Source organism: Vulpes lagopus, chromosome 11, assembly GCF_018345385.1.
Source record: "Vulpes lagopus strain Blue_001 chromosome 11, ASM1834538v1, whole genome shotgun sequence".
NCBI classification, from domain to species: Eukaryota; Metazoa; Chordata; class Mammalia; order Carnivora; family Canidae; genus Vulpes; species Vulpes lagopus.
In genome coordinates this window covers 38261829-38284130 of record NC_054834.1, presented here as the reverse complement: position 1 = coordinate 38284130, position 22302 = coordinate 38261829, and the positions used below count along the sequence as shown (strand labels likewise).

Below are 22302 nucleotides of genomic sequence, written 5' to 3'. Positions count from 1 at the left end.
AATAATTATTGTGATTTTATATTTATGGACTTAAGAGTTGGCTAGTCATCGTATTTTTTTCCTGCATATTTTGCTCACTTCTGTATCTCTTCACTAAGTTTAGTTTGTTTTTATTTTTGTAACTAAGTTGGTAAGTATTACTGATAGCCTTTGTCTACTTCCCACTTGATATCAACTGTGATATCACTGGAGGTATCTTGAAGTTATTTCTTTTTGCTTATTATTATGTTCAGTTTCTGAATCATTCAACTATTATATTAAATGACTAGGCAGTATTATTAACATGAGCCCTGTGATTTTCTGTCTGTAATGATTTCAGTCCTTTGTACTCCGTAGTTGGACAGAGTAAGACTCTCCACTCCTCATGACTATCAAATAGTTGGGAGTGAGGTAGTGAAGTGGGACAGTTGTGGGCAGAAGTGATACAGTTTAATATCTATATTGTGTGAGACTTACACGAGGTAGTTTTTTTTTTTTTTTAAGGTAGTTTGGTTTTATTAATTCTTGCATGCTCAGAAACTAAAAGAGAATTAGGAAGAGTGTAGACTGGTGATTCTGTTTTTTAAATTGAAGAAGGGATAGGATTCTTAGTTCAGAATCACTGTATACGATGATACTGATGATAGAATGGTATAGTGGTTGTGGTAGTCTAGCCTGGACTGTGATCCCACTTAACTGCTGAAAAATAAAAGAATATATAACAATTTGTCATTACTAAGTTTAGATTTTAAAAATACCCACAATAGATTAAAAATATTTAAAATGTCTTCTAAAGTTTACAGATAACATTTTAAAGGATCCCAGATATACTTTTCTAATCTGACTTTATGATAGGTTTGCCATATGTGTAAAAAAGCCTTTTGTAACAGTAATCTATGCTTTTTCTCTTTTCTTTTCTCTTCTTTTTTTTTTTTTTTTTTTAAAGATTTTATTTATTTGCTCATAAGAGACAGAGTTAGAGACATAGGGAGAGGGAGAAGCAGGATCCCCGTGGGGAGCCCGACGTGGGACTCCATCCCAGAATCCCGGGATCACAACCTGAGCCTAAGGCAGACTCTCAACCACTGAGTCACCCGGGCATCCCTCTGCTTTATATTTTCACTGTAGTAGGGATTCAGTGCAAACTTCATTTTGAGAGCATTCTGTTTTTTATTTTAATTAGTAAATGCTATGGAAATGACTTTGGATGATTTCTTTGGGGGATGACTTTTACTATTTTTTAAAGTTTTTATTTATTTATTCATGAGACACACAGAGAGAGGGGCAGAGACATAGGCATAGGGAGAAACAGGCTCCCCAAGGGGAGCCCAGTGTGGGACTCAATCCAAGGACCCCAGGACCACACCCTGGAGCCTAAGGCAGATGCTCAACCACTGAGCCACCTGCGTATCCTGGGGGATGACTTTTATATATGAAACAAGACTGATTTGAAAGAAGGAATTTTTTTTTAGGAAGTGTTTTGAACTAAACTTACGGATCTAAAAAAAAAATAAATAAACTTACGGATCTAAATTGAAGAAACTAAAAAAAGATAAATAATAAATAATGTGAGGAAACTATTCTAGACTTCACCTTTTTATTTGCTTAAATATTACGTACATATTTTTATTGATAAATTGCAGAGGAATTATGTAATAATTATAATCAGTTTTCCAGGTATAGCTGATGTTATTGCTCAGCAGTGCTAAAGATTGCTGCTTGCCAGACAGAGATGGAGTTTTGCACAGTTTTACTCACTGAGTGACAAATAGAAGAAGGATGCTGTTACATTTTCCATTCTTTGTGTTTGCTTTTGACCATGACCTTTTGCTTTCTAATATGCATAGTGACAAAAGAAAAAGAATTGAGGACATACTCCATTTCTTCATGTACAGTTAAGTCATTTAACACAGTGGCAATAAAAAGATTTCAAAAGAAATATTCAAATTATTTTAATAGTATAATCTTTTCCACAAGTTGTTTTTCCACAGCTTTTTATATTAATAAATTTAAAACCCTAAGAAATGAAATAGTACATGGAATCCCTGTATGTTCTCAACTAGATTCGCTAATTTTCTACATTCTCAGGCTTTACTTTTATGTGTCTTTATTAGTGAAGAGTAGTGGTTTCCTTTTTTTTTTTTTTTTTAAGGTTTGTTTATTTGAGAGAGACAACCAGCACGAATGGGAGGGGCAGAAGGAGAGGGAATCTCCAGGAGACTCCCTGCTGAGCACAAAGGCCTGACAGGGGGCTTGACCAGGGCTTGATCTCACAACTCTAAGACCTGGACCTGAGCTGAAATTCAGAGTCCAATAGATGCTCAACCAACTGCACCCCTCAGGTGCTCCAGAGTTGTGTAAATTGCTGCCCTCTTTGATCTTGCATTTCTCTTTAGATCTTTAATCCACGTGGAATTTACTTTTGCTTTATGGTGTGAGATTTAGGAATCTATTTTCTTTCAGATAGGTAGTAGCTAATTATGTTCTGATTATATATCACATAAATTATACTTTTGCATTGAATTTGAATGCCCTCCTTTATTTTTCTTTATGTTTATATGTATACTGGGATCTAATTTTAGACTCTCTTTTGTTTTTCTCACGTTTAATATATTCCCATAAATTTGAAGTACAGTATTTATGTAGTAAGTTTCAAAATGTCATCAGGCATGATTGTTCCACTATATTTTTTTGAGATTATAATAAGGAAGATAATCCTATTCTTTGCATAGCTGTCCTGATTTCATAGTGTTGGTCCAGTGAGCAGGAGGAAGAAGATGGAGTGCTTTTCAGAGCTCATTCTGTCTTACTTTACATATTTTTACTTTTGTATTACTTGTTTGGAAAATCATAAAGTGTATATATATATATATATATATATATATTCAGCTTTGTATTTAATTTTACCTTAAAACAGAAGTATCGCATATCATATTGAATCAAATTTTCTAATGTTATTCTCGAGTACGTTATCTCAAGTCTTGTACTCTTTTTCAGCATCTCTTTATTTCATAGTACCCTAATTTTTACAGAGAAAGATAACGTAGAAGTATGATCTCTGCAAAAGACTATATCACATACAGTTTTATTGTATTTCTAAATTAATGATCACAAAATCACATTGTTCACTTCATTAAATCAATACAGCATCTCTTTATTGAACACTGTTAAGAGCTGAGTATACGTCTGCATCCATGTAGCAGCATATTGTCATTCTTAAAGTTCTGGCAATCCCTGCTTTGTGTCCAGCTTGACAGTTCCTAAAAGGATCTATATTTCATATCTCAGTGTTGGTAAATGCTTAGAGTTTATTAAAATGATTATTTTCATGTCTGTCATAACACATGATGCCATCTGGTGGCCGAAGTGGGTAATTGCAGACCATATAATGCTTAGGAAAAATTGTACATTTTCTTTAAAAGTATTGTACATTTTCTATGTATTCCTTTGGAGTTACAGAAATAATTAGTTCTTGCAATTAGTAAGAAGGCTGAATTGCATATTTTTGTGAATTGTGGCTGTATTTTTAAACAAAAACGAAGCTAAAGTGATTCCAGTTAGGTCTTTAGGTACTTCATCATTTATGAATACTGAAGTTTGTTTTTTGTGATGAATATGTCAAATAGTATATAAATAAACGGGTACTTATTTTCCTCATGTTGTGTTTATTCTCTTTAGGCAAGGCAAATAAAAGCTTTACAGTTTTGTTTTTGCATATTTGTTTGGTATAACTTTAAAAATAGATACTCATAGTTAAAGTTTATGTCACTCATTGTTGTGATTGCATAACTCTAAGTTCTGAATGTATGAAGGCTGGCTCTATAAGCATGTAGAATACATGTCTGAAAGACTTAAATTCAGATAAGGCAGAAAAAAAATTATAGGTATGTTTATCACAATGAAATATTAAAGCATTTATATTCACTGAACTGCAAATCTGAACCCTGATAGGTCTTTATTTATGGGGAAAAATAGGCTTATGAAATTTTTTCATTTAGAAAGAAACCTTTTAAAATCTGAGGGTTTCCAAAGCCCTACATTTTACTCATTTGCTTGTCTAAGATACTGGAATGCATAATGGTATGTATACCAGATTACTACTTTGTCTTGGTTTGCTTGGATGGACTATCACCTCTGTCACCTGAAATACCAAAAAATAATAGGTTGATTGTAGGTAGTTTCAGTTAGTAACTGAATAACTTATTAAATCACTGAAAGGAATAATTTTCCTAAAATTCTGATTTTTGTTGGCCATTCGTATCCATAGATAATGATTGTAACACTTTTCTGTGTAGAAAAGTGAAAGAAACAATCTTTTATTTTAAGCTGTTAAAACTTTTTTCAAACTTAAAGGATTTTTCTGAATTTTGGAGAAATACAGAACTCTGATCTCTTTTTAAGTGGTTTATATGTCCTTTGTATGTAAAAATAAGATACCTTAGGAATAATGTTCTGGCTTTGTAGAGGAAATATATTGGCAAAATTTTATATTTAATAAATATAGCTGTGATTAAAATTTTTGGTACATTCCTTTGTATTGTTTGCTTAATTGCTGCTGAGTCTCACATATGTTTCTATTCTTACTTAACAGAATTAAAGAATCTTCAGGATGGCAACAAGTGTTTACAAGCCCATATTTGGATTGGACTATTGAGCGAGTAGCTTTAAATGCAAAAGTAGTTGGAGGTCCGCATGGAGACAAAGACAAAATGGTTGCTGTTGCTTCAGAGAGTAGCATCATCTTATGGAGCGTCCAAGATGGAGGGAGCGGAAGTGAAATTGGTAGGGAAAATCTTTTTATGTTTATGCTGCAGTTTGATCTGGTATATGTAATATTCTGAAGTTTAAGAGGGATTGCCCATCTTTGTAAGAACCAACCCCGCTATTACTTAGCTAGAGCTGCTGCATCATCTTTCCAGGGTTCAGTGACAATAGGACCACTCAATACAAGAGGAAAGATCTGGTAAGAAGGGAAAAAAAAAATGATGTTTTAGAAAAGGGGAAGAATATTTTTCCAATATGCTCCGACTGAAACCTGGCTGCTTTATGAGAATGTGCTTTTCCTAGATCCCAGGTAGTGTTGACTACTTTTTCTCCATTTTCTTATACTATGGGGCCTGAAGGTAGGGTAAATAACTTTCTTGATTTTCCTCATTTGTTGTACTTAGACCAGAAATTTCTCAAATGTTTTAATCTCGGAACTACTTTGTATCCTTAAAATGTTATTCAGGACTATCAAGAGATTTTGCTTGTGTAGATTATACCATTACTTAACATAATGGGGATTAAGACTGAAATCTTTATAAATATTAATCAGTTTAAAAATAACAATAATAAACCCATTGTATGGTAACATTGTATAACATTTTAATGAAAAATAGCTTTGTTTTCCAGAAACGTTTGTGAGAAGAGTGGCATTGGCTTATAGTTTTTAAATCCCTTTACTATTTTATTGAATTCTGATGTCTGTGTTTTTAGTGTGCTGCGTTATGGTTTTTTTGTTTTTGTTTTTTAAAGATTTTATTTACTTAAGAGAAAGGGAGAGTGTGCTCATGCATGAAAGAGCACAAGCAATGGAGAGGGGTAAGCAGGCTGCCCATGAAGCAGGGAGCCTGACGCGGGGCTTGATACCAGGACCCTGGGACCATGACCTGAGCTGAAGGCACCAGGCGCCCTGTGGTTGAACTATATGAAGAAAGTTTGGCTTTATGCAGATACGTAGTTAGGAGAAACATTTTTATAGTCTTTTCAGATAACCATGGCTATGCTTTTTTGCTATTGTCCTAAACATTTGAAATTGTATCAATGAATTTTGCATACTCTGTTAAATTAAAATTCATCCATCTATTTTGTACTTTATTTATTTTTTTTTTTTTAATTTTTTTTTTTTTAATTTATGATAGTCACAGAGAGAGAGAGGCAGAGACACAGGCGGAGGGAGAAGCAGGCTCCATGCACCGGGAGCCTGATGTGGGATTCGATCCAGGGTCTCCAGGATCGCGCCCTGGGCCAAAGGCAGGCGCCAAACCGCTGCGCCACCCAGGGATCCCCTATTTTGTACTTTAAATGGATCTTTTATCCATGCATGATTTTGTCACATCATGCATTGGTCATTTGGAAAATGTTGGTTTACTGAGTTATGTAGATCTTTCAAGTGTTGATATCTTTCATTGTACAACATCTCCAAAAAAACCCCAAATCACACTTATTACTATAACTACTGATCACATCCCTAAACTTCTTTGTATTGGGAAACCATCATATTCACTATGACAGATGAAAATTTTCCAAAATTCTAATTTTCACTTGAAACCATGAATTTTTATCATTGAAGTAACCAGCTTACTTTGTTCACTTTTGTGGTAAGTCTACCAAATACTCAAATCAGAATTGGAATTGCTAGTCCTCCTTTCAGATAAAAATGGTATTCTGTGAAAAGAACAGCTAGGTTAGCTCTCAGCTCTAGCATGCAAGGAAATAGTTTTCCTTGACACAAACATAGTACTTAGTCACACAGAATATTAAGAACGCGTAGTAAATTAAGTTTTAGTATTTACTAAATTAAGATTTAGTACAGGTTTTTATACTCATTGCTTCATCAAGGCCATTCTGAAGTTAAATTGGCCTTTTTTTTCTTGAGAGCATGTGGCCAAGAGGAATGATTATTGGTACAGTTTGGTGTCCTTCCTTTCATTGGTGCTGAGGTACCCGCTATTCTCATCCACCTTGCATTGCACCGTCAGCACAAACGTCAATACAGACGCTTAAGGGCAAAGCATGAGATTCATAAAAGTTTTGAACACCATGGGTATTCCGTCTGTGGCCAAACATTCACACCAAAGATCTTTAATGACAGGTTGGTGCTGATGCCAGATTACAGAAGCAAAATACCAGGTCCAGCTACATCTGTATATTTATCTGTTTGTAGGACAAAAACATCCTGCTGGCAGGTATGTCTGCCAGGTATCTAATTCAGGGACTTACTGTGCAATTGGAAAGTGCCAACAAGGTGATTTCTTTTATCTAGCAGGCAGTCAGCATTGTCACGTCTTCAAGGCCTTCTGAGCTTTACAGCAATTGGGTGCACCTCTCTCGCCAGTGCAATGTCATAACGTACCCTGTAAGGTGCTTCAGTGCCTTTTTCATTCCCAGTTTGAAATTTTATAACAGTGTCTGGCTTTTAAAGACTTTTCACATCTTTATTTATATATTTTTTTCCACTGGTACCCCTGGGTGGATCAGTCAGTTAAAAATGTCTGCCTTCAGCTTGAGTCGTGGTCCCAGGGTCATGGGATCGAGCCCTGTATCAGGCTCCCTGCTCAGCAGGGAGTCTGCTTCTCCCACTCCCGCTCTCCCTGCTTGTGCTATCTCTGTCTCTGTCAAATAAATAAATCTTTAAAAAAAAGTCTTGTTTCATAGGCATAAATAAGGCAAGTTATCAACATTTGAAGTTGTTATTTCTAATATTTATTTCTTGTTTTGTTCAGTGTTTCCCAGTCCCCCTTTCATATTACACATATATTTGTCAACACCATTAGACTTCGATGGTGCAGCTGTGGGTTGAACAGGCAAATATTCTAATTTTTTCATTTTTAAAGCCAAAAATAATTAGATGAAAACTATATTAGAATAAATTTATTTTAGAATAAAGTATTTTATACAGTTTCAGATAAATTTTAAAAATTTATGAGTGTTTCCAGAGCATTTTTAATAGCAATACTGCAAAACAGAACAAAGTGTATATTTCTTTGTAAGCTCAAGGAAAGTTTAGATTTTAAAATAACTTCTTGAACAATAATTAGCTTACAGAGATTATAGCAGCTAAAACTGAAGATAGCAGATTAAGAACATAGTGGAAGTATTTAGAACAAACTAAGTTAGTCTTGGGGAAATTTACAGTTATATCTTAAAGCTACCAACAGGGAGGATTCTAGAAAACATAAGAATAAATACATAGATTTTGTTAGCTGTCATAATGATGATTCCATGATATCATGTAGTGTCTGGAAAACTCCCCTGTACATTCTTGAGATAATAAGAGCAAAACACTCCAATAATTCTTTAACATTACATAAAATAGTCTTGACCTCTCCGACTTCTAGACTGAATCTTGGAGACCCACAGAGATTCACATACCACACTTTGAGGATTATTGTTCTAGACCATTTTGCTTCCCTTCTCCCCCAGCTTCCCACCCCACTTCCCCAAATTTCAAATCTCATGTCATCTGGCCTTGTGCTTGGGGGATAGTCTTCAGCTTCTTCTGGGTCACTGTCCTTTATTCTTTTGAAGTTATGGGCTCTAGTTCCCAGCTCAAAAATTCTTTAACTCCATGGGGATCTTTACTTATCACTTCCCTTTTTATCAGGTTTCGATTCTGTCATTACATTCACACTAGCGTGACCCTCAGGTTTTTTTGTACCACTTTCTTCGCTGTGAAAAACCTGGAGAAACCGCAACCCTGGCCAAATCCGCCTTTCCACTTGAATAACAAAATATGACTAGGGAAAAGAAATGTGCTCAGTACTTAGTCTCAATTCATGACCTCTGCCCTCAAGTGGCCTTTAAAAGCTACCCAGAAGTCCTATTGCATTATCCTTGTCATTTCTGTCACTCTCCTAAATGACTATTTCAACTGATTGCCTTTCTTTAGACTTCATGGTCATTCTCATTGAGAAAATGGAGAAGATCAACATCTGTCCATCTTGGTGTATCTGTGTTCACATAGGGTACATGTTGGTTACTCTGATCAAGTGGTCTCTACTCTAAGGCCAGCTCCTTATATGTAATTGAATACCAGATCCTGTTTGCTTTCACCTATGCAAGGACATTGTTCCAGTGGCTCTTCTTCTCTCTCTTTCACTGTACTGTGCACTCTGTTGGATTTGGATCATTTCCACCAGCATACAACCATGCTGAAATTCTGTTAAGAACAGCAATAAAAACTACCCTACAGTCTCTTCCGGTTTTTGCTCCATTTTTCTGTTTTCCTAAAGCAAAAGAAAGGAGTCTGATCTTGGTTCTGTGTCCTCCTCTGTTCTTTTTTGAAGTTGCTCTAATCATTCTTTTGCCCTCACCACTTCATGAAACTGTTCTTGCTAGTATTACCTGTGGTCTGTACTCTGCTGAATCCTATGGTCCTTTCTTGGTCTCATTTTATTAAAACTTTAGAGCTGTCATTTGATACATTTAGTGAGTCATTTTGAAGACTTTTTTCCCTGGGTTTCCAGGAGACTCTATAATCATGATTTGTATCCTACCTCTTTGTTTCTTCTCAGTTCCTTTTAAAATAGTTCTTCCTCATTTGACTGACTTCAAAATGTTGGAGTATCCTGGAGCTCAGTCCTTGGATTTCATCTTTCCTCTATATTTATTCTGTTGATGATTTCATATATTCTAATGGCTTTGGATTCTGTGTGCTGATGACTTGCATGTTCATATAGCTAATCTGGACCCCTGCTCTGAACTTCAGAATTATGTTTCTGTGAGGGGTCCCTATAACCATTTCCAGGTTCCATGATTTACTAGGAGGACTTACAGGATGCAGCAAGAACTACTTAGAGTTAGGATTTATTACAGTGAAAACACACAAAGCAAAGTCAGCAAAAAGACATGGGGTGAATTCCAGTGGAAACCAGGTATAAGCTTTCAAGAGTTCTCTTCCAGTGGTGTCTCAAAGGACAGGCTTAATATCTCCAGCAATGAATTGTAACGATACCTGTGTGATGGCTACCAGGAAAGCATATTAGACACCTGGTGCCCAGGTTTATTACTGGAACCTAGTCACACAGGCCCCCTCTCCCTAGCACATATAAAATGTCCAGATTTCCAAAAGGAAACCAGGCGTTCATCGCTTCTCAGCCTTTTGGCTAAGATCAAGTGTAGGAAACCAGGCATTCAGCATAAACCCCATTGTGTACACAGTTGAGTTTTTTTATCACCATGGATTAGGTTTCTTGTCTGGGATTTCCTGAGTGGAATTACATAGTATGTATTCTTTTGTGTCTGGCTTCTTTCATTTAACATAGTGTTTCTGAAATTCATCTATATTGTATGTATCAGTGGTCTGTTCTTTTTATTGCTGAGTAATATTCCATTGAATTAGGATGCCAGAATTTGTCTATACATTTATCTGCTCATGGACATTTGGCTTATTTCCAATTCAGGGGTGTTACGAATTCAAGAAAAAGTCTTTCTCTGGACATGTTTTTTTTTTTTCTGTTTTTGTTTTGTGTATATGTTTTCTCAAGGTAAATAACCTAACAGTGGGATTTTTGGGTCATGTGAAACGTATGCTTAATGTTATAAGAAACAACCTGGCTTCCAGAGTGGTTGTATTATTTTACATTTCTGCTAGCAGTGTATGGGGTGAGTTATGAAGTGATTTTAATGCTGGTTTTAATTATATTTCCCTGTTGATTAATGATAATTGAATATCTTTTCATGTGCTTATTGACCATTTGTATTATTTCCTTTGGGAAGTGTCTTTAAGTCATTGTTCTCTTTTTTGAGTTTGTCATCCTATTGATTTATAATAGTTCTATATCCCAGATTAGAGATGTGCAACTAAGGATAATAATTATCCCCTAGGGGGCATGTGGAAATGTCTGGAGACAGTTTTGATTGGCACAGCTAAGGGAATTCTCAGTGTATGTGTCTCTCTGTCTCCCTCCCTCCCTCCCTCCCTCCTTCCCTCACCTTCCCTTCTACTCCAGGGCCTATCCCTTTCTCTTCTCCTTTCTTCTTTCTGGAACTAGTTTTCTATTAGACCACGTGATACTGGCCTAGAGATCACTGAAACATTATTTTGTTGTTGTTTTCCATTTCTTTTTCATTCTTTAGATAAATTTTTTAATCTGTCTTTAATTTTCTTTAGCCTATTTTCTTCAATATTCACTCTGTGGTAAAGCCCATGTAGTGAGTTTTTCATTTGAGATATAGGACTCCTAAGCTCTAAAATTAACTCTGGATTCCAATTTAGTTTGTTTCTCTGCTGAGATTTCTTATCTTTTTACTCATTATGTTCTACTTTTTATTAAATCCAACATATTCATTACAGGTGTTTCATTTTTTTTTTCACTTTAATTCCAATATCTAGATCATCTCATATTTTAATTTTGGGTCACATTTTCTTGCCTTATATGTCTAGGAAGTTTTGATTATATGTTGGACATGTATGTGATACTTTATGTAAGGGACATGGGATGCTGTCTTCCTTTAAAATACACGTTTTATCCTGGCAGGCACTTAAATTACTGCAGGGTCTTCTGATCCTGCTAGGCTAGTTGTTATGCTTTGTAAGGGATGGTAGCCTCCCGCTGCTTTATTTTTTGTTTCAGGGCTTGGCGGCTTTTCAGGGGTGTGGTCCTTATTCCAAAGGGCTGTGTTTTGGGAGTCTTCACTGAAGGAATATCTGAGGTGTTCCTCAAGGGTTCTCTACTCCCACTGAGCCCGGATTCCTGGCATCTGCCCGTGTAACCTTTGTCATCTCCACTCAGTGCTCAGTCCTCTAGCAGCCTCTCTTCTGTTTTGGGGGATTCTTCGATTCTTCCCCTGCCTAGGTGCAGTCCGGCCTCTACCAGGGCATAGGAAACCCCTAGGGGGCATGTGGAAAGTCTGGAGACATTTTGAAGTCTCCTGTGCAATTTCTGTGCCCTCCCCACACCCACCCTGGTGCAGTTGCCCCTTCCTTCTAACTTGCTCATCAGTTCTAGCCACCAGGGGCTGTGCACTCTGATCTCAGGCTCTTCATGATTCAGGGAAAGCATCTGTCTGCACTTGAGTTTCACCTCTCTGTGATAGGGCCAGAAAGCCAGGATGAACTCAGGACTTCTCTTGGCTATTTCTCATCTCTCCGTCTTCTGCTGCCTGTCATCTGGTATCTGGAAACAGCTGCCTCAGGTGTTTTGGCCAGTATGTTGTCATTGTGGCCCCATGAGGAATGATCTGATGCCAGTCTTTATTCCATATGACTGGAGTGGAAGTCCTCCCTAGCAACTTTAGAAAAAAAGTCTTATGGTTAAATTTTTAAAATTATGATACAGTGAAAAAAAAAAAAATTATGATACAGTGGTAATGATACAGAGAGAAAGTAAGCGGTGTTTTTTCCCCCTCTTTTTACAGGTAGCCACTGTAACATACCAGCAAGGGAAGGAGATTTTATGCCTTGCTTTATTTTCAAAGGCTAGTGTGGCAGGGAGCTATGTTACAAGATGGTACATAGTAATTTGTTCATGTCCAGTAAAAGAAACCATTTATTATTACAAATGTTCTTCAGAACTTGACAACACCATTCAAAGAGAATTGCTAGGGCTGGTATGTCTGTGATGGAGTTCTTCCAGAGGCTGAACTCCTTTCATTATAACTTGTATAAGGCCGTGCTACTAGATTGCTGCTATAAGCAATATTGTGCTGAAAGGGTCCCCGAAGACAGGAACTTGTCATTACTTAACACTGTGTCTTCCCTGTGGATAGTGGCCAAGATTGTTGAGCCTAAGTAGGAGTGACACTTTAAATTTCTTGAGATCATTCAGAATGTCTTCCTTGATTTCCCAGAACCTCATCCTTTTCTATAAAGTAATGTTAGATGTTAGTTGGTTTTCTTGTTTTTATGTCTATTTTTCACGTGGGCCATAGTCCTGAATATAGGTGGTTTCAGATGTTCTAAATCATTGTTTGGCCTCAAAATTAAAGCACTTCTTAAAATTGTGTGTGAAATGAGGATTTTTTTACTCTGAAGTGGAAAGTTTATTTCTCAGACAATCTGGTCAAAGAGTTTATTGGCTTTTTGTGTGTCTTATTTTATTTTTTATTTTGCTGAATTTCTTTTTGATTGGGCTGAGATGGTATATTCATGTGCATAAATACATATTTATATACAAATTTTAAAATATATATATAGAAAATATTCCTAGCAGTACTCATCAATCTTTTTTTTCTTTTCTTTTTGTCCAGTGTATGTCGTTTTTCCTCTTGCAAGGCGCTTGGCTTTTTCAAGATTGTTTAAGCATTTCTTTTTTTTTTTCTTCTTTTTTTTTTTTTTTTTTTTTTTAACTAATCTCTATACCCAGCACAACTCAAATGCACTACCCCCAAGATCAAGAGTCACACTTGGCTGACTGCCAGGCCACCCCTGGTTAAGAATTTTTAAGGTGTTATTTATTGCTGCTCGTTTTGTCTTAGATGTAGTAAAGTTCTGAACAGAAAGAGAAATACCCTGCACTGGTGTAAAAGTAACAGAAATCTGTTATCTTTTCTGGCTTATGCTTTTTAAAAAAAATTTTTTTGGCTTATGTTTTTTTTTTTTTTTTTTTTGGCCTATGTTTTAATACATGCTGCAATTGGAATTAATTGATTTGTTTCTTCAAAGCCTTATGCATCATTTTTCTCTTATATATTGTCCAGAAACAACTGTAAAGGCCATAATGCCATACCACAGTGGCCCTAGAATTCTCTCCTTTAGATACTCTTGTGTCTTTTGCTCTTAATGTGGTATATTTGCTCCCTGCAACCTCCTTCCCCTACGTCCTGTCTTCCCTTTTCTCTAATTCCCTGGGCTTGGCCATTCCTGGCCCCCATTTGACAGACTGTTTACCTTTAAAAAAAAAAAAAACAACTCAACTCAGTTGGCTTTTTTTCTGAGAAATATCCTTAACCCCGTTTTACCGTCCTTTACTCCTCTGGATGTTGCTTGACCTTGTATATCCTTCAGCTATTGTTGCATTATGTTATAATTGGTTGTTTGCATTTTTTTGCCTTTTAAACCATAAGTACCTAGTAATATCCTGTCTTTTCATGTTGTTTAATCCCATGGCCTAATATAATGTCTTTTGAATGAATTAAATTGAGATCTGCAAAGCTGGGAAACAAGGAGTTTATTTATATAATTTCTGAATAAAGGCCTGAATGTATGTTTTTAGTAAGATTTCTTGCTGCTTTTTTTTTCTTTTCTGTGTGTGTGTGTGTGTCCAGATTTCTAGAAACATTCTAGGTAGTTGAGGCTGCCAAGTTTGTGTCTTCAGATCTGTTGTCCCCAGATACTGAGTTCTTTAGCAAGCTGTAGCTAAATGTCCTATAGATTTTATAAAAATGTAGTGGGTTATCTGATTTAGCAGGCTTGGGATGAATCTTGGGAATCTTTTTATTTTGTTCACTTTAAATCTACCTGGTTATTTTGCTGGTTACCCAAGTGTGGGAACCATAGCTTCAGATAATACAATGTTTTATCAGTGTGAGATTCCTTAGGGCAGATTTTATCTGTGTTAGGAGTTTTGCAAGCTGCTTAAGAGCTTACTGAGTTTCTTATTTTTGGTCCCCAAAGTGTCTAGTTTGTATAACTTAGGGAATCAAAAACAAGTTTAAATTAGTCACCTTCACAATGTTTTTGATGTGGGTTTTGATTAATTCTAAAGATAGTGACTGTTTAACCTCTTTATTTTTTTCTTACCATTTAAGGAGTGTTCAGCCTTGGCGTTCCTGTAGATGCTCTCTTCTTTATCGGTAACCAGTTGGTGGCTACGAGCCATACGGGGAAAGTGGGAGTGTGGAATGCTGTCACTCAGCACTGGCAGGTTGGTTTTCACTAAAGCCTACTACAGAAATGAAAGTGTTTCTGAAACTCATGCTAATTATGCATTTGCTTTATTTTTGTGAAATTAATAGTGTTGTACATACTTCTTATTGAGGTGTAATTGACATAGATTCGTTTCAGATGGTACAGCATAATGATTTGATATTTGTCTGTATTGCAAAATGATCACAATAATTCTAGTTAACATCTTTTACCAGATACAGTTAGAGAATTTTTTCTTTATTGTAATGAGAATTTTTAAAATTCACTCTCCTAGCAACTTTCAGATATACAGTACTAGAGTTGTCAGGCTGTGTATTATATCCCCATGACTTATTTTATAAATGGAAGATTTTTGTTTTGTTTTGTTTTTCTTTTTTCCTAAGTAGTCTCCACACCTTACTGTGGGGCTTGAACTTAAGACGCTGAGATCAGGAGTCTCATGCTCTACTGACCGAGCCAACCAGACACTACCTTTTACTTGCTTGTTTGTTTTAAGTTTGTACCTTTTGATTTCCTTCGCCCAGTTGACCCACCCTCCACTCCTGCCTCTGGCAACTACCATTCAGTCTTATTGTATTATTTATCTATTGTTTGGTTTTTATTTTATTTTGTTTGCTTGTTTTTAGTTTCCACATAAATGAGATCATAGGAATTTGTCTTTCTTTCTCTGTCTGACTTATTTCATAATGCCTGCGAGGTCCATCCATATTATTGTAAATGACATGATTTCTTTTCGTGATCGAATAATATTCCATTGTATATATTCTACATGTTTTTTTAATTAATTTATTTTTTATTGGTGTTCAATTTGCCAATATATATAATAACATCCAGTGCTCATCCCATCAAGTGCCCCCCCCCTCAGTGCCTGTCACCCAGTCACCCCCACCCCCCGCCCACCTCCCTTTCTACCACCCCTAGTTCATTTCCCAGAGTTAGGAGTCTCTCATGTTCTGTCTCCCTTTCTGATACTCCCCACTCATTTTTTTTTTCTCTTTTCCCCTTTATTCCCTTTCACTGTTTTTTATATTCCCCAAATGAATGAGAACATATAATGTTTGTCCTTCTCCGATTGACTTATTTGACTCAGCATATTACCCTCCAGTTCCATCCACGTTGAAGCAGTGGTGGGTATTTGTCATTTCTAATGGCTGAGGAATATTCCATTGTATACATAGACCACATCTTCTTTATTCATTCATCTTTCAGTGGACACTGAGGCTCCTTCCACAGTTTGGCTATTGTGGACATTGCTGCTAGAAACATCGGGGTGCAGGTGTCCTGGCGTTTCACTGCATCTGTATCTTTGGGGTAAATCCCCAGCAGTGCGATTGATGGGTCGTAGGGCAGATCTGTTTTTAATTAACTCTTTGAGGAACCTCCACACGGTTTTCCAGAGTGGCTACACCAGTTCACATTCCCACCAACAGTGCAAGAGGGTTCCCCTTTCTCCACATCCTCTCCAACATTTGTTGTTTCTTGCCTTGTTAATTTTCCCCATTCTCACTGGTGTGAGATGGTATCTTATTGTGGTTTTGATTTGCATTTCCCTGATGGCCAGTGATGCAGAGCATTTTCTCATGTGCTTGTTGGCCATGTGTATGTCTTCTCTGATGAAATTTCTGTTTATATCTTTTGCCCATTTCATGATTGGATTGTTTGTTTCTTTGCTTTTGAGTTTATTAAGTTCTTTATAGATCTTGGATACTAGCCCTTTATGTGATACGTCATTTGCAAATATCTTCTCCCATTCTGTAGGTTGTCTTTTAGTTTTGTTGACTGTTTCTTTTGCTGTGCAAAAGCTTCTTATCTTGATGCAGTCCCAATAGTTCATTTTTGCTTTTGTTTCTCTTGCCTTCATGGATGTATCTTGCAAGAAGTTACTGTGGCCAAGTTCAAAAAGGGTGTTGCCTGTGTTCTCCTCTAGGATTTTGATGGAATCTTGCTTTACATTTAGATCTTTCATCCATTTTGAGTTTATCTTTGTGCATGGTGCAAGAGAGTGGTCTAGTTTCTTTCTTCACGTGGATGTCCAATTTTCCCAGCACCATTTATTGAAGAGACTGTCTTTTTTTTCCAGTGGATAGTCTTTCCTGCTTTGTCGAATATTAGTTGACCATAAAGTTGAGGGTCCACTTCTGGATTCTCTGTTCTGTTCCATTGATCTATGTGTCTGTTTTTGGGCCAGTACCACACTGTCTTGATGACCACAGCTTTGTAGTACAACCTGAAATTTGGCATTGTGATGCCCTAGCTATGGCTTGCTTTTTTAATGTTTCCCTGGCTATTCAGGGTCTTTTCTGATTCCACACAAATCTTAAAATAATTTGTTCCAACTCCCTGAAGAAAGTCCATGGTATTTTGATAGGGATTGCATTAAATGTATAAATTGCCCTGGGTAAGATTGACATTTTCACAAGATTAATTCTTTCAATCCATGAACATGAAATATTTTTTCATCTCTTTGTGTCTTCCTCAATTTCTTTCAGAAGTGTTCTGTATATTCTACATGTTATTTATCTTTTAATCCATTGATGAGCACCTAAGCTGTTTCCTTATTTTGGCTATTTTAAATAATGCTGCATTGAACATGGGGGTGCATGTATCTTTGTGAGTGTTTTCGTTTACTTCAGATACATACCCAGAAATGGAATTGCTGGATTATATAGTAATTCTGTTTAAAATCTTTTTTTTTTTTTTTAAGATTTTATTTATTCATGAGAGACCCACAGAGGCAGAGACATAGGCAGAGGAGGAAGTAGACTCCATGTGGGGAGCCTGATACAGGACTTGATCCTAGAGCCCTGGAATCACTCCCTGAGCTGAAGGCAGATTATCAACTACTGAGCCACCTATATGTCCCTGTTTATAATATTTTGAGAAACCTCCTTACTATTTTCCATAGTGGCTATGGAATTTACCTTCTCCAGTGCACGAGAGGCCCCTTTTCTCCATATCCTTGTGAACACTTGTTACTTCTTGTCTTCCTGGTAATAGCTATTTTAACAGGTGTGAGGTGATAACTCATTGTGGTTTTGATTTGTATTTCCCTGGTGATGAGTGGTGTTGAGCATGTTTTCATGCACCTGTTGGCCATCTGTATATCTTCTTTGGAGAGATGTCTACTTAGATCCTCTGCCCATTTTTTTGTTTCTATTTTTGATTACACAGAATATAGTATATATTTGTAGTGGTAATTTACTTCTAGGCACAGATTTGGTTATGTTTTCAAGAATTTTAAGTTACTTTGGAAGATTAATATTTAAACTATGGTATGACATTTCTTCATTTCTTTGAGATGTTTTAAGTTCTGTACTTTTGCAATAGTAGTCCAGGCAAACTTCATTTTCTGAGTGAAGCGCAGATCTGTGTGAAAGTACTGAGCCTGTTCAGAGAAGATAGCAAGCTAAATGATCTCAAATACTTGAGAGGAACAAGAAGAAGAGAAAAAAAGGGTTAGTACCTGGTTCTGAAGGAGAGAGGAAATATTAAAGGACTTGAAGTGGAGAGGAACGTGGTGAGATCCATGTTTTAGGAAGCCACACGGGTAACCAATATGAAAGCTGGACTGGAGGTGAAGGGGTTGATGCAGCAAAGAAGCAGATAGATTTGACTAAAGACAGCGGTGGTAGAGTTGGGAAAGATGAGACTATTTGAAAAACATTTTATAAGCCTTCCTAAAATTAACAAGATTGGTATCTGGTTTGAGTATGGAAAATTAAAGGAGGAGAGACAGATGAGATGTACTTCTAGTTTTAGATTCTTAGTGACAGTCAGGTGGATAAGTAATAAATTGAAAGAGAATATAGGAGGAGAAGCAGATATGGTGGGGGACAGTATGAAGAATAATTTGATTGATTACATATGTTTACTTTGATATTCCTGCAAGTGTCTGAGTGCAGGTGTTCAGTACACATTTGGAAGTACCCCTTGGGAATTTAGGAAGGATAAAAGGGCTAGAAAGAAATATTTGGAAACTACAACACTTCAGTGACAACTGAAAAATAAGAATTGATCAGTTTTTCTGTTAAGAGGATATATGTAGGAAGAAAAGAACTCTGGGAAATGTTAGCATTTAAGGGGACAAGATAGGAAACTAAGAGCCAAAAGCATATATATGAAATGATTGAGAAATGACACTATTCTAGGATATGATTTGTGAATGTACGTTAATTAGGTTTTGGTTGGGAAAAGCCAGATGGTGGGAACTGAGGAATTAAAAGATCAAAGATTAGAGACAGCCAATTCAGAGTTACCTTTCAAAGTGTGGTGGCGAAGGAAAGCAGGGAAACAAAGTGATAGCTTAAGGATCAAGGTTAGATGGTAGAAAGATGTTCAGTGCTTTATTTTTTTTTTTTTCTTTAGAATAGAAAAACCTTGAGCATGCTTATAGTCGGGGGGGGGGGGAGTTGTCAGAGAAAGCACATGAAGAGTGAAAGAATGGAGATGATTTCTGGTCCCATGGAAGTCAGGAGTATATGAGATCTGAAACAGTTTAGAGGGGTTTACTTAACAGAGACTAGAGACACTTCTTTCTCTGATGGAAGAGTAAGAAAAGGAGTGCCAAAGAACATAAATTCAATGAAAGAGAAAGACAGTGGAAGTATGTATCAAGAATTGCAGAGATGGAAAAAAAAAAAAAAAAGAATTGCAGAGATGATAAATCGTACGTTTGTAGTGGACCCGGGTCATAGAGCTATGTGAGTCTCTCTCCATTAGTGCTCAGGACCAGGAAGGGGGAGCAAGAGGAAAGAGCAATATTGGACTGATCCAGGATCACAGATGTAATGAGGTGGATATGACACACCAAGGGATGAGAAAACATGAAGACGCAAAGTAGTGGAGAGTGAGATCAAGAAGTGAGGAAGTGCCAGGTAGAAGGATGCAAGGATGTCAGGGGACTAGAGGGATCTTAAAGCAGATTGATGGCTTGTAAGGAATGAGAATTAGTGGAAAGATAGGCAGTTGTGGTGTCAAAGATTTAATTTAAAGTTTTGAAATTGGGACAGTTCTCAGTGATCATAATGGAGAACTGACTTGAATATGAAAGTATGGGATACCGGACTCGGAGATCTGTGAGGATTATCAGTATGTACATTAAGGTGCCAGGAGAGTAGTAGAGAGTAAGACAGAAGTAAATCATGATCCAGATGCCAGATCCTTAGCAAAAGTGATGGGTTGATCTGGAAGTTTCAATCTGAGTAAAAAATGGTGGTTGAATGTCATGATGAATTGAGCTTGTGGAGCAGCATTCTTGAGATCTTATGGCCCCTTAGATTCAGGGGTGATGAGAGAATGAAAGACTTCAGTGAAAGGGATTAGAAACAAAAAATTTGGTTTTATGTTAGATGTGGGATAGAAGTCCTGCTTGTGGGGAAAAAAGTATTAGAGAAGGCCTTCCATATAAGCACAGCAAAAGGTATTATAATGGTTGTTACCATAGATGTGATGGACCAAGGAATGTAGGAAAGAGCTGGTCTCAGTGGATCCAAAGTGTAAGTAGAAGAAAGCTTATCAGAAGGATTCTTCAGCTGGTAATATTCTGTATTTCTGTAAAGAGTCATGTGAATTTTAATGATTAATGGAAAGTCTGCTTTTAGATAGGTTATGTGACTAATTATGTCAAGTCTGAACTTTTAGTGGGTGGGGGAAGCTATACTATCTGTAAAACCTCTAAAGTAAATTTGGGTTCCTAAAGGAATATGCTTCTTTATTACCTTTTTTTAACCAGTGTTTTCAAAACTACATATAAAAGTTTTCCTATCTTTGGGATCCTAAAGACTGTACTAGCATCCTAAAAGTGTCCTTTATTCTTAAGCTTTTAGTTCTTTGTGTAACTTCTTGTTTGGCATACGCATGAACTGAAATGAAAACCCGTTTACAAAGTGGGTTTGTTTCTACATTTCAGAAAGACCTTAGGAAAGTTGAGTGTTCACGTAGCAAACAAGCCTTATATGCCAGCTAGATGAATTTCTTTGTAGTGCAGAGGAGAGATAGTATGTTATGAAATCTAAGCATCTGAAACACAGATCTCACTGGACAATTCTGACCCGAGGCTGACTCCTGTGGCGGCTGTGACACTGGTTGAGTAGGTTCTGATTTGGCTTTCAGCAACAGTTCTGCCCATGAATAACACACCTAGTACAAAGGACAACTGTTGTATAATCCAGATTGATTTGAAGTATTTAAATCAGATGAATAAGAGAGAAAGAGGGTGAGTGTGTATATGTATGTGTGTTTAAGTTCTACAAGCTGTGAAATATTTATTGGGCACCAGTTCTTATTAGAACAGCTTCAATAAGATTTGGGGGTGGGGCAAAGGGAGAAGAAGAGAATCTTAAGCAGGCCCTACACCCAGTGCAGAGCCCCATGCAGGGTTCCATCATAGAACCTGAGATCAGGACCTGAGCCAAAATCAAGAGGCAGATGCTTAACTGACTGAGCCACCCAGGTGCCCTAGGACAGCTTCAATAAAATTTTATTTTACTGGGCAGCCTGGGTGGCTCAGTGGTTTAGCACGACCTTCAGCCCAGGGCCTGATCCTGGGGACCCAGGATCGAGTCCCACGTCAGGCTCCCTGCATTGGAGCCTGCTTCTCCTTCTGCCTGCATCTCTGCCTCTGTGTGTGTGTGTGTGTCTCTCATGAATAAATAAAATCTTTTTAAAAAATTATTTTACTTAATTTTTTTAACTTTTAAAAAGATTTTATTTATTTATTTGAGAGAGAGAGTGAGGGACAGAGCACAAGTGGGAACATAGAAAGAGGGAGAAGAAGCGGACTCCCCGCTGAGCAGGGAGCCAGACTTGGGGCTTGATCACAGGTCCCTGAGATCATGACCCGATCTGAAGGCAGATGCTTAACTGACTGAGCCACCCAAGCACCCCTCATTAAGATTTTAGTGAAAGTTTTATACAAGCATTGTATATGATTTGAGTAAGAAAAAAGAAAAAAATATTTTTAAAAAGAGATGTTTCAGGTTTTTGTTCTTTTTTTGTTGTTTAAACTTATAATCTTCAATAAAAGAGGCACTAAGGAAGTTCCCTTTGGGTCACCTAGGTGGCTCAGGCAGTTAAACTTCTGACTCTTGATTTTTGCTCAGGTTATGATCTCAGGGTCTGAAATCAAGCCCTCATCAGGCTCCCGGCTCAGCAGGGAGTCTGCCCCTGCCCCCCCCCACCCCCCCATGCCTTTCCCCCTGTTCGTGTTCTCTCTCTTTCTCTAAAATAAATAAATAATCTTTAAAAAATGCCCTTTAATAAGAAGGATATTTATAAATATCAGCAAATAAATTGATAGGCTGGTAAATCTGAATAAGGGATTACTTAATAAGTAATGGATGAAGGGTAAAACATCCTATTAAAAATGATGATTATCTAGGTAGAGGCTGTGGTTGAAAGACTCTAGGGGCCTTGTGTTGCTTAGGAACATAGATGGATTTTTTTTTTTTTTTGGACTGATAATTTTGAAATTGTATATCATTTAAGAAATAATAAGAAACATAAGAAAGATAACATGTGCACATATTTCTAATGCACATAATAAATAATAAATATGTGCTACCTTAGCAGAGAAAATCCACCTGCATAGTAGATTTGTGACCACCATGACTCAGCCAAATACGTGAATCAGTACAGTGTCTCAGATTCCTGATAGGACATTGTTAGGGTAGAGAAGAGGAGGTCGCCGAAGAACTGACTCTCACTTATGCTGGGAGGGAAGAACTGAGTCCTGACTCCTCTGTAACCTTCCT

At 37.0% G+C, this 22302-nt stretch overlaps 1 protein-coding gene across 4 annotated transcripts in view; it reads left to right on the top strand.

Moving 5' to 3' along the window:
- KCTD3 (potassium channel tetramerization domain containing 3) overlaps positions 1-22302 on the top strand; it is a 55860-nt gene that overhangs the window by 14656 nt on the left and 18902 nt on the right. For all 4 annotated transcript variants that reach the window (XM_041722482.1, XM_041722481.1, XM_041722484.1 and 1 more), the window contains 2 exons: positions 4571-4761; positions 14434-14549. In XM_041722482.1, coding sequence (XP_041578416.1) covers positions 4571-4761; positions 14434-14549 — 307 coding nt within the window. The remainder of the gene's footprint in view (positions 1-4570; positions 4762-14433; positions 14550-22302) is intronic.